The following is a 13688-nucleotide window of genomic DNA, read 5'->3' as shown; positions in this document are numbered from 1 at the left end:
AAATCAACTGTACCAGAGGAGCACCTACTAATCTCTCCCCAGCCTCACTGAATGTCGCAGTGGATTAGAAAGCAAGCAACTGCCTCCTTGGAAAAAGCAGACACACTCCAATAACTCCCCCTCACTTCTATCCAATTGTTTTCTGTCAGTTGCAGTCCAACAGTAAGAGTCAGAAAACAGGATTGCTGCCCGGCGCTGCTTTACCCAGCAAAGCATCAACCTCCAGCAATATTTCTTTTAAGAATCATTTCTTTCTAAAATCGGAGTAGATTTATATAGCTGGGAGTGAGTACTGGTGATGTACAACCTCACTGACACTAAATCTTTCAGTTGCATTTCATCACCCATACAAATCAGCCAATGCTCTACAGTCAATTATTTTCACTCTCATTGCTTAGACACAGTACCAGTCAGGGTCAGGGCAATGGGTCAGTGAGGACAAGGATGATGGGTCGGAGTGATGAGTTAGAGATGGGCACCAATAGAAGGCCATCCACCTCTGGAAGTGCTGTGATCAAAGGTATAGGTAAAAGGAAGATGGTGTACCTTAAGATGGAGTTGCATTCCGAAGGCTTTGAAAAGCTAAACACTGTCTGTAGCCATCAGGCTACCTTTGAGGGGAAATCCCAAGAGGCTTCAATGGCTGTAGTGCGGCCTCAATGAACAGCCAGAGTGAAAAAATTCCAGTCACCTGTTCACCAACTCTTCCCTTCACTCCTTCCTGCCCCACTGAAAATATCTCTTGCTCTCTCATTCACCACCCCTGTCTTGCTGCCTCTCACCAAGGCTGTTGCTCATTGCAGTTCAAGTCCAATGATAACCCTCTCAACCTGTCACCAATTAGAACCCTTAAGTGATCATTAACAGCAACTTGATGGCCTCAACACTCCTGCAGCCTAATTCCTTACTGTTCCAAAAGGCGAGGAAAATGTCCACTTCCCCAAAGGGAATCTAGGCCAGCCTGCTTGCACAAAGCAGGGGGCAATGGAGTTACTTCATCTACCACAGTCTAGGGGCAGGAGTCTGGCTGTTGAAAGCCAGCCCTTTGCAGCAATACCCCTGACACCCCTCCTTATCACCACGATATTCCCCCCAAAAAGTTGGCTTGTCACCAGCACAGTTCCTCATGGCTGCACAATCCCCACACCACTCTCCGGTTCCCAATGGCTTCTGACTAGCCAGTACCTTCACGCAGGGTTGAATTTCAGTGTCAAATTTCCATGTTGACTAAGAAGCTCATGGATAGCACTCAAATTGCTAATTGAACTTTGATCCAGTGGGGTTCTTGCTGGTGGACCAGAGGGATGAGTATGCTAGCTGCCACCTGGAGACACCCATACCCCACATAGATGCTGCCTGGCCTGCTGTGCTTTGACCAGCAACACATTTGCAGCAGGGCACTAAATCTAGCCCATTGTTTTACACAGTAATGAGGATAGCAGCTACAGAAAACCTAAAACTGAATTCAGAGTGTTTGAAATTATTTGAAAAAGACATAAGAAATATCTCCATTTTATAGTTGATTTTGTTTTGTTCAGAAACTTTCTTGGTGATGTGCTAATGTATACTCCACATTGCTTTGCAGTTATCTTTATATTCTCCCTTTCTACCTCACTTAACTTCTACTACACACATTCTGACTGCTGCCTGGTTATTTATACAAATGACACTACATCATACACAAAATAAACAGATCAGGCAGGAATTCAATTCAGTATATTCACCAACGTTAATAAAGTGCATTCATGACGCACTTTAGATGACAGGCTGCTGCTTTGCTCCCAGCTATTTGTTATCCTATATTTAGAGACCCACTGCATTTATAGTAGACAAACGTTCATTGGAAGTGTCTGTGTGATAATTGCTTTTGCCTCTGGGCTGAGTCTCATCACAGTCAAGATATTTCATGGATGACATTTACCATAATTTATCTGTTGAAAATGCAAAGTCATAAATGTCCTTACAACGTGAGCTCATTCATTGATCAAGAATGGTCTCTGGTCTAATGACTGCTTTGTGAAAAGTATCTTAGAGGCCACAGTTGCCCCTGAATTATCTCACATCAAGTTCTGTTCACCTACATTAGCTCTGACTCCATTGTACGACCAGTTTAAAGTTCTCATTTAAATTTTCTCTGCCTCATTCTTCCCTATCTCAGGTGTCTTGTGCTCCACAGCCTTGAACCTGGCATTCCTCTAACTAACCTTCTTGACTCTTGTTTTCACCCTATGGTGGTTGTGCCTTCAACACCTTGGTCCCAGGTTCTGGGATTAAACAATCATATAATGTTCTCCTAACACTTTATCTGCAAGGCAAGCAAGACAATGAGAATAGGCTTGAAACAGAACAAATCTCCCAGTATCACAAGAGATAGCAACAGAGCCACCGTTGACTAGAGCTGATCTGAACCAGCAATATCATTACTGCAGCTACATGAACAGGTCACAGGCTAGGAATCTTGCAGTGAGTTGTTCCCAAAGTCTCTCCACTTTCTACTAGGCACAAGTCTTGATGGAATACTTGCCATTTTCTTAGATGAGTGCAGTTTCGCTCAGATCCCCCCCCGGATCACACTCAGGAAGTTTGATCCCATCCACGATAAAACATCCCATATGACTGGCACCACATCCGTCACTTGCAACATTCAGTCCCTTGATCATTGACAATGGTGTAACGGTGTGTATCCTCTACAGGATGCACTGCAGCAACTTCCCAAGACCCCTTCAACAATCACCATCTTCAGTGGGAACTATATCACTGTTCCTAGTTCGAAATCCTGGAAAGGGCAACTGGGGATGGGAAATGAATGCTAGGCTAGCCAGCAACTCCCATCTCCTGTGAATGAATAAGCAGCATGTGCATCCTCATCCAGGTGAATCAATGACTGATATTAAATGATTGTTTTATTTTCATTCTTTTGATATTTTAAGGGCATTAATCAGCAGGAAATGATGCCACATATTATATAATGCAGAGATAAAGCAGGGCAGTGGCAATTGTAGGGAGCATTTCTTGAATACTGGGATGTAGCAGGAGATTAGAGACAGATGAATCTGGTGGAAATTCAAAATGGGAGCTAAGTGGCACAGGTAACTATGGATCTAGTAGCTGCACATTAATTGTACTTTTTTTTGTAGAATTAATTAGAATCATAGAAACCATACAGTATGGAAGCAAGGCCATTCAAGCCCATCGAGTAAACACAGTCCCTCCAATTAGCATTTGCCCAAACTCATCCCTCTAACCTATCCCCGTAACCCTGCATTTACCATGGCTAATCCACCTAGCCTGCACATCCCTGGACACTATGGGCAATTTAGGAGAGGTCATGCCTGACAAATCTGTTAGAATTCTTTGAGGTAACAAGCAGGTTAGGCCAAGGACAGCCAATGGATGTTATTTATCTGGACAGCCTGATGCCTTTGATAAGGTGCCACACAGGAGGCTGCTAAATAAGATTAAGGGCCCATGGTATTAGAGGCCATGTACTAGCATGGATAGAAGATTGGCTGTCTGGCAAAACACAGTGAGAATAAAAGGGGTCTTCTCAGGATGGAAGCCAGTAACTAGTGGTGTTCCACAAGGTTCGGTGTTAGGACCACAACTTTTCACATTAAAATGACCTGGATGAAGGAACTGAGGGCATTCTGGCTAAGTTAGCAGATGATGCAAAGATAGGTGGAGGGAAGGGTAGTATTGAGGAAGCAGGGAGGCTGCAGAATGATTTAGACAGGTAGGGAGAGTGGGCAAAAAAGTGGCAGATAGAATATAATGTGGGAAAGTGTGAGGTCATGCATTTTGGTAGGAAAAAGAGGGACACGGACTGTTTTCTAAATGAGGAGACAATTCAGAAATAGGAAGACTTGAGAGTTCTAGTCCAGGTTTCTCATCAGGTAAATGTGCAGGTTTAGTCAGCGGTGAGGAAGGCAAATACAATGCTGTCATTCATCCCAAGAGGACTAGAATATAAAAGCAGGGAGGCACTTGAGGCTTTATAAGGCTTTGGTCAGACCACATTTAGAGTACAGAAAGCAATTTTGAGCCTCATACCTTAGGAAAGATGTACTGGCTATGGAGCAGGTCCAGAGGAGGTTCATGAGAATGATCTCAGGAATGAAAGGCTTAACATATGAGGAACACTTGATGGCCCTGGGACTATACTCGATGGAGGTTAGAAGGATACGGGGGGAGGGGGGGGTGGGGAATCTGGTTGAAGCTTACAGAATACAGAACAGCCTGGACAATGTGGACATTGGGAAGGTATTCCATTGGCAGGAGAGATGAGGACCCAAGGGGCACAGCCTGAGAGTCAAAGGAATACTTTTAGAACAAGATAAGGAGAAACTTCTTTAGCCAGAGTGTGGTCAATCTGTGGAATTTATCGCCACAGAAGGCTGTGGAGGCCAGGTCATTGAGTATATTTAAAACAGAGACAGAAGTTCTTGATTGCCATGGGGTTCAGAGGTTACTGGGAAAAAGCAGGAAAATGGGGTTGAAAAACTTATCTGCCACGATTAAATAGTGGAGCTGACCTGATGGACCGAATGGCCTAATTTCTGCTCCTATGTCTTATGGTGGGATTTAGCATGGCCAATCCACCAAACCAGCACATCTTTGGACTGTGGGAGGAAATCCACACAGACACTGTGAGAAACTCCACAGTTACCAGAGGGTGGAATCAAACCTGGGTCCCTGGCACTGTGAAACATCATTGTTAAACACTACACCACCCTTACATTATCAGGAGGACAGTCAGAATGGCAACAAGATAGTATGCAGCGATCAGTATCAACCATCCCTAACCTGTAATTCCTAAACTACTGTAGAAAACAGTCCAACCCAAAATGCTCCCGGCTCCATAAGACACCTGCCCGATACAAAGTCTACTAGCACATACCTGGAGAGCAGCCCAAACACTTCTGCAAAAAATCGTGGCTGGGCCTGGAGCAGCAAATCAGCAGCAACTGTAACCAGGAACTTCTCCACTGGGTCCTAAGCAAACTCCTTCCGGTAAAAGACCACACAGTAAATTACCTTGTACACTGGGTTCTAAGCAGACCCTCTGCAAAAATACCTGCTCCACAGGGTCCTAGGAAGGATCACTTAACTGGAAGCAGTCACAATCCACTCCACCAGACCATTCATGTAAGAAACCGGTGAGGAAGTGGGGTAAGCATACCGGCCTGCTAGTAAGACTGAGACTACGCAGCCTTCAGAGCAGGACACCCACTCAAACATAAGGATGGTCAATGGTCATGAAGTGTTTTGAAAGGCTGGTTATGGCATTCATCAATTCCAGCCTCCCCACGACTCTTGATCCACTCCAATTTGCCTAACAGACCAACAGATCCATATCAGATGCCATATCACTTGCTCTTCACTCCTCCTTAGAACATCTTGACATCAAGAACGGCTACACAAGAATCCTACTCATTGAAGGCTGAACTGTAGTCAACACTATTATCCCCTCAAGAACGATTACTAAACCTAGTGATCTTGGACTAAGACCCACTCTCTGCAACTAGATCCTCAATTTTCTGACCTACAGGCCACAATCAGTGAAGATTGGAGACAATATTTCATCCTCACTAATACTCAACACTGGAGCCCCCCAGGGGTGCGTACTTAGACCCCTACTGTACTCACTGTACACCCATGACACGTCACCAAGTAACAAATAACGTTGCCATTTACAAGTTCGCTGATGACACCACCATAGTTGGTCAAATCTCAGATAGCGACAAAACAGACTATAGACTGGAGGTGGAAGACTTGGAAAAATGATGTACTGAGAACTACCTAGCGCTCAATGCTGGCAAAACCAAGGAACTTATTGACTTTCGGCATGATGTTACTCATGCTTTCCAACACATTAACAGAACAGAGATGGAACGAGTGGAGTGTGTCAAGCTCCTGGGAGTGGTCATCAACAACAAGCTTTCTTGGACTCTTCATGCAGACACACTGGTTATAAAGGCCCACCAATGTCTCTTCTCCCTCAGGCGACGGTTACAGAGTGGTGGTGAACTCGGCCTGGACAATCACAAAGGCCAACCTCCCATCTACAGAATCCATCTACCAGGCCCGCTGTCAAGGAAAGGCCGCCAGCATTCTCAAAGATCCATTTCATCCTGGCAATGCTTTTCTACAAACCCTACCATCAGGGAGAAGGTACAGAAGCTTGAACACACCCCAGCCTGTTTTGTAACAGTTTCTACCTTACTGTTGTTAGAATACTGAATGGACTCAAATTCTTGACATTGGCCTATACCTGTGTTTTTGTTTTTGCCGCTGTTTATCTATTATTTACTTACCTATGCTACTTAACTCTGATCTGCTTGTACTGCGTGCAAGACAAAGCTTGCCTCTGTCTATGTGACAATAAATTCAATTCAATTCAAAACAACGGATAAATGTTGTGAGACGTGCCACCGGGAGCATTTGCTACCATCCAACCTCTTGTAATATTAGTCTCATGTTCAGTGCTGAAGGATTCACCATGAACTAGACATTGACAAAAGAGGTCATCCTCAGTAACAATAAGATAACTAGATAGTAAAGAACTAACAGGTTACATTAGCTGAAAACTGGTTAATTATACTAACGAGGTAATAGTAACCTCCTAAGAGATTCTATGCTATAATTATAGTCCGTTAAACCGACTTTAACGGACAGCAAATTAGAACTACTCAGAACTAAACTAGATAATCCCGTATGCAGAACTACTCCAGAGCCTTGGAGTTAAGCCTTTCAGGCCAAGGGAGCAGGAACTTGCCCCTCACTCAAGGTGACAGACTTAAACCTACACTAAATCAAATTCATACTGAGCGGAGATTGTAGCTGGAGCATGCTATTGACATGTTATGTCCGTGTGGTCCATTTTACCTCACTTGGGCTACATAGGAAACTCAAATTTTGTAGATAAAAACAAAGAACTTGGGGATGGTGGAAATCAGAAAGAAAAACAGAAATTGCTGGAAAGGCTCAGCAGTCCTGGCAGCATCTGTGGAGAGAAATTAGAGTTAGCATTTCAGGTCGAGTGACCGTTCCTCAGAACAATTTTCTTAGGATTGTCAGAACATTTCTATTTTGAGCATATAGAAAGGCAGAATCTGGAAACTGACAAGACAAAATATTCTGTTGCTGCAATTTTCATGCATAGAACACATTGAAATAGTCACTATCTTCTCACCTCATTAAAATCGCCAACCCTAGGAATGTGATTCTTCCTGGTCTTGCCAAGGACTTTGCCAGAGTTAGAAATCACAACCGCAGTGTTCCACAGCGTGTCCCCATGAAACTCATCTCGCTCTAAGATTGGTGACACTATGACCAGGTTATATTTTCTTGCAAGCTGTAGGAGGCAGGGAACAGGGCATGAAGGAAGATAGACAAGGAAGAACAAAAAATCAAGAATATGCTGAATAAGACTGATGAAAGGTTATTATCGACCTTGTTGTACCTCTCGGCTTTTGGCCAAAAGCTGAAAAGAGGCACAGATTTTGAAACCATTCCCCATCTGTCTTATTTGATCTACTATAACCTTGATAATGACAATGTTTGAAACAGACACCGTACTAGATATGATCCCACCCTCCCATTGAGTAGGACACTGAGACTGCATTGTGATCATGGTCCATGCATAATTATCAGTCTCCGCTCTGTTGAGAGATGTGGGTGCTGCTGGCTAGACCATCGCTTAATTATCGCTCATCCCGACAAGGTGAGCTGCCTTTCTTGAACTGTGTGGATTATAGACTTTTGTAGCAGCTTGATACCACTGAGTGCAGTCATGCTGTGCCATTTCAGAGGGCAATTGAGAGACAAATCACATTGCTATGAGTATATAGGCCAGATTAGGTGAGGACAGCAGATTCCCTTCCCTGAAGGACATTCATGAACTAGATGGTATGTTATAACATTCCCATGATTTCACAGTCACCATTAGAGACTAGCTTTTTATTCCAGATTTAATTGCACCTAGCTTTTGTTTTCACGCTCTTAACATTTCAACTCCCAATTTATTTTCTTATAAGAAATGTAATAAAAGAGAGGTAACAATAAAAACCTGTGGCCTGCCTTTTGCCAAATAAATTGTTTTGTTCTTAAGGCGGCACGGGATACAGAGAAATCTGGCTGTCTGGATACAGAATTGGCTACCCCATATAAGACAGAGGGTGGAGGTAGATGGAAGGTATTTAGCCTGAAACTTGGTGACCTGTGGTGTTCTGGAGGATCTGTTCTGCGATCTCTGCTCTTTGTGATTTTTATAACTGATTTGGATGAGGAAGTCGAAGAGTGGATTAGTAAGTTTGCCAATGTCACAAAAGGTTGGTGGTGTTGTGGATAGTGTTGAGGGCTGTTGTAGGATGCAACAGGATGCAGAATTGGGCTGAAAGTGGCAGATAGGGTTCAACCTGGAAAAGGGTGAAATGATTCATTTAGGTAGGTCAAATTTGAATGCAAAATACAAAGGTTAAAGACAGGATTGTTGGCAGTATCAAGGAACAGAGGGATTGTGGGGTCCATGTCCATAGATCCCTCAAAGTTGCCACCAAAGTTCATAGGGTGTTAAGAAGGCATATGGTGTGTTGGCTTTCATAAGCAGGGGGATTGAGTTTAAGAGCTGCAAGGTTATGCTACAGCTCTATAAAGCCCTGGTTATTTGGAATATTGCGTTCAGTTCTAGTTGCATTATAGGAAAGATGTGGAAGCTTTAGAGCAGGAGCAGAGGAGATTTACCAGGACACTGACTGGACTGGAGGGCAGGTCTTATGAAGAAAGGATGAGGGAGCCAGGGTTTATCTCATTGGAGCAAAGGAGGATGAGAGGTGACTAGATAGAGAGTGAGAGGGAGGGAGTGGGGCAGGAAGCATTGAGTGGAAGAGTTGGTGAGGAGAAGCAACAAATAGGAGTGTGTCAATGGGGAAGAAAGAATGAGAGATGGAGAGAGGGAGAGGACATGAGGTAGGGGAAGGGTGAAGGAGACTGAAGTGGCAAAGTTTATTGTTAAATCAAGCCTGAGAATGCTCAGTTACTGTGTTGAAATGAAATCAGAAGTGTGACTATTCTGGGAATATCCCTAATGTGAAAACACGATTTAAAACATGCTTTAAACGGGAATGACCTGAACTTAAAGTTTAAATTCCTTAGTTGTCACGGTGGGATCTGATCTTGGTGTTGTTGATCATTAGCCGAGACCAATGGATGAGAAGTCTAGTAACATGACAATATCACAAGATAGTAAAGGCTCCTTGCCAATGTTGCAATATCTGAGATTTGGGAGTTGTTTCTTTCTACATGGACACCTACCACAGTTCTACCCTCATGATTTATCACAGAGGGGGTTATGGGCTTTTCACCTTCAGAAAGAAATTTGTACCTGATGTGGTGATATTTGGGTTAGCTCCCATTTCATAAGGTTCAATAGTTGGATTCAATAGATGTTTACCACAGCTACTGGAGTCGACATATTACAATTAAAGGCACTGCCCTGTCTGGGCTAGTACTGAGTAATTTGGTTAACAAACTGTTGCATGCTTTCTCAGAGTGTCATGTTGCAAGTATCCCCAGTAAGATTGAACTGGAGACCTTTATACCATCAGGACACATGGCATGATGCGATAATAATATCTTGAGCATATATAAGGACATATATTGCATACCAGTTGTAGGACATAACCCAACAAACTGAAACCTCACAACAATATAGATGAACAAGTCTCCAACACCACTCTACTTCTTTTTTAGCAGAAAATTATCAGATCAGTGAGTGCATAACCAGGAAAGCAAATGTGTCAGTCACTAATAAAAGGCACCATTAACTTTAAGTCAATATAAACCAATAGATGTCAGGTCACTCTCAGGGCAAGTGTCAGTATGTGTCAAATCACTATATAGGATTTTATGGTCTTCTTCCTCTTTCACAGAGATAACCACTACCTTGAGTTGTTGGTATACCCAAATCCAACAACTGGTGTGTCTGGAATTATCTGTATTTACCTAATGTTCTACATGTTTTAAATTGTCAGAGGTTGCTGGAAAAGCTTAGCGCATCTGGCAACATCTGTGATGAGGAATCAGAGTTAATCTTTCAGGACTAAGTGACTCTTCCTCAGACTGCCGGAGCCAAAACGTTTATTCTGACTTCTCTTCATAGATGCTGCCAGACTTGCTCAGCTTTTCCAGCAACTTCTGTTTTTTTTCTGATTTATGGCATCCACAGTTCTTTCGGTTTTTCTTTAAACTCAACGAGGTAAAAACAATGACTGCAGATGCTAGAAACCAGATTTTGGATCAGTGGTGCTGGAAGAGCACAGCAGTTGAGGCAGCATCCAACGAGCAGCGAAATCGATGTTTCGGGCAAAAGCCCTTCATCAGGAATAAAGGCAGTGAGCCTGAAGCGTGGAGAGATAAGCTAGAGGAGGGTGGGGGTGGGGAGAGAGTAACTTTGCTAGAGAACAAACCCTGCAAATGCAGTTTTCTTTTATATCTTTGAAGGTTGAATATTGCTGAGACGTTGCTTTCAATATCTTTGCTTACATCCAAGAGATCTAACAGGGCTGAGTGCCTGACGACCTGGATTCCTAGCAAGAATTAGCAGTTTCAGGAAGGAGGAAAAAACCTTCTTCCAATCTGTTATTTACTCAGCTAAATCATTAAACTTGTGACATTATACATGTTGAAACCTGCATTTCAGGATGATTTACAGAATCAATAAAGTTAACATTTTCTAAATCAACAACATCCCTCACAACAAAAACTTCTTAGCATTGTTTGCAGAGTCAAATGGTTAACAAAAACTTCTGTTTATATCTCAAGATATAGAGCTGGAGGAGATTACAGGGAAAATTTGAAAACAAGGAACACAATTTTTAAAATCAAGACATCAGTTGACTGAGAATCAATGTCAGTGAATGAGCACTGGGGTGAGAGAAGAATGGGATTTGATGCAACTTGAGACTTACGCAGCAGAGATTTGCAACTGTTTAAATTGGAACATGGGAGAGCAGACTGGGAGTGGGTTGGAATAGTACAGACTGGAGGTGATAGTCAAAGGTTTGAGTAGTGGGTGAGCCAGGGCAGGTGAACTGGGGGCATTATTACAATGTTAATGTGCATGCACACCCCAGGGCTGCAGTGGTTCCAGAAGCCAGCTGATCACAACCCTTCTCGAGAGTATTTGGGATGGGAATTCAAGCCAGCTTCAAAGTTACACACTTAAACAGGGGACTTGTTGGAGAACAATTCATGGACTAGATTGACTGGCAAGTGGAAGCTACAATAATGTTATAATTGGTGCACTGGATACACAATTTTAATGAGAACAAAAAGAAAATTACATAGCTATCCATACTAGGCAACATCCTGGTGAACCACCTCTGCAGCCTCTCCAAAGCATCCACATCGTTTTGGTAATGAGGCGACCACAACCGTACACAATATTCCAAATTTGGCTGAACCAAAGTCTGATACAACTGTATAATGACCTGCCAACTCTTGCACTCAATACCCTGTCTGATGAAGGAAAGCATGCCATATTTGGTTTCTCTTTTCAAGGAGTCCCTGGCAATTACAGACTGGTCAATCTTACATCTGTGGTCAAGGTTTTGGACAGAATTCGGAGGGATAGGATTTATGACTATTCAGAAAAGCATAGCGTGATTAAAGGCAGTCAGCATGGCTTTGAGAGGGGCAGGTCACGCCTCACAAACCTTACTGAGTTCTTTGAGGAAGTGACAAGACAGGTCAACGAAAGTCGAGCAGTGGATGTGGTGTACATGGACTTCAGCAAGGCATTTGATGTGGTTCCCCATGGTAGGCTCATTCATAAAGTCAGGAAGTATGGGATACAGGGAAATCTGGCTGTCTGGATTCAGAATTGGTTGGCTGTCAGAAGGCAGAGTGGTTGTAGATGGAATGTATTCTGCCTGGAGGTCAGTATTGAGTGGGGTCCCACAGGGCTCTGTCCTTGGGCCTCTGCTCTTTGTAGTATTCATAAAGGACTTGGATGAGGAGGTTGAGGGGTGGGTTAGTAAATTTGCAGATGACACAAAAGTTGGAGGAATCAGTGATAGCATCGAGGGCTATTGTAGGCTGCAGCGTGACATACAGGATGCAGAGCTGGGCTGGGAATTGGCAGATGGAGTTCAACCTGGATAAATACAGTGATGCATTTTGGAAGGTCGAACTCAAATGCTGAATATATGATTAAAGCCAGGATTCTTGGCAGTGTTGAGGAACAGAGGGATCTTGGTGTTCAAGTGCATAGATCCCTCAAAGTTGCCACCCAAGTGGTTTGTTAAGAAAACATATGGTATTTTGCCTTTCACTAACGGGGGGGGGACAAATCTAAGAGCCACCAAGTTTTGCTACAGCTCTACAAGTCCCTGCTGAGACCACATTTGGAATATTGTGTCCAGTTCAGATCGCCCTACTATAGGGAAGATAGAGACTTTGGAGAGGGTGCAAAGAAGATTTACCAGGATGTTGCCTGGACTGGAGGGCTTGCCTTATGAAGAGAGGTTGACTAAGTGTGGACTTTTCTCTCTGGAAAAGAGGAGGAAGAGAGGTGATCTGATCAAGGTGTACAAGATAATGAGAGGAATGGATAGAGTCAATAGCCAGAGACTTTTCCCCAGGGCAGGATTGACTGGCACAAGTGGTCATAGTTCTAAGATATTTGGAGAAAAGTATAGAGGGACATCAGAGGTAGGTTCTTTACGCAGAGAGTTGTGAACGCATGGAATGCATTGCATTGAGGGATGCACAGGTTAAGTTACTTTATTTTACATTAGGATTAATCCTCAGCAGAACATTGTAGGCCAAAGGGTCTCTTCTGTGCTGTACTTTCTATGTCCTACGTATGCTTTCTTGACCACTATTGATCTGCGTTGCCACCTTCAGGATACAATGGACCTGAACACCCAGAGCTCGCTGTACATCAATTTTCCCCAGGGCTTTTCCATTTACTGTATAGTTCGCTCTTTAATTGGATCTTCCAAAAATCACCTCAAATTTGCCCAGATTGAACTTCATCTGCCATTTCGCCACCCATCTCTCCAATCTATCTGTACTGTGCTGTATTGTCTGAATGCCCCCTTCACTACCTGCTACTCCACCAATCTTAGTGTCATCTACAAACTTGCTATTGTACATCACAAACAGCAGTGGAGCCAGCACAGATCCCTGTAGAACACCACTGGTCACAGTTTTCCATTTTGAGAAACTTCCTTCCACTACTAATGCTCTGCCCAGTAAGTTCTCTATTCATCTAGCTAGTACACCTTGGACCCCATGCGACTTCACTTTCTCCATCAGCCTACCATGGGGAACCTTATCAAATGCCTTATTGAAGTCCACTGACATCTGCAGCCCTCCATCAATCAACTTTATTACATCCTCAAAGAATTCTATTACTTTCGTAGGAGATGACCTTCCCTGCAGAAAACCATATTGCCTAACCCTGATAAGCCCATTTTCTTCTAAATGTAAATAGATCCTATCCCTCAGTATCTCCAGCAGCATCCCTACCACTGACGTCAGGCTCACTGGTTTATAATTACCTGGATTAATCCTATAACCCTTCTTAAACAAGGTGACAACATTAGCAATTCTCCAGTCCTCTGGGACATCACCCATGTTCAAGGATGCTGCAAAGATATCTGTCCAGGCCTCAACTATTCGCT

At 43.3% G+C, this 13688-nt stretch overlaps 1 protein-coding gene across 2 annotated transcripts in view; it reads right to left on the bottom strand.

Annotated features, from left to right (window-relative positions):
* upb1 (ureidopropionase, beta) overlaps positions 1 to 13688 on the bottom strand; it is a 136412-nt gene that overhangs the window by 40143 nt on the left and 82581 nt on the right. The window contains exon 5 of one of the 2 annotated variants that reach the window (XM_060844090.1): positions 7193 to 7354. The exons of the other annotated variant lie outside the window; for it this stretch is intronic. Coding sequence (XP_060700073.1) covers positions 7193 to 7354 — 162 coding nt within the window. The remainder of the gene's footprint in view (positions 1 to 7192; positions 7355 to 13688) is intronic. 2 annotated transcript variants of the gene reach the window in all.

The sequence above is a fragment of the Hemiscyllium ocellatum genome, chromosome 24 (genome assembly GCF_020745735.1).
Source record: "Hemiscyllium ocellatum isolate sHemOce1 chromosome 24, sHemOce1.pat.X.cur, whole genome shotgun sequence".
Lineage (NCBI taxonomy): Eukaryota > Metazoa > Chordata > Chondrichthyes > Orectolobiformes > Hemiscylliidae > Hemiscyllium > Hemiscyllium ocellatum.
This window is presented reverse-complemented; position numbering and strand designations above follow the sequence as displayed.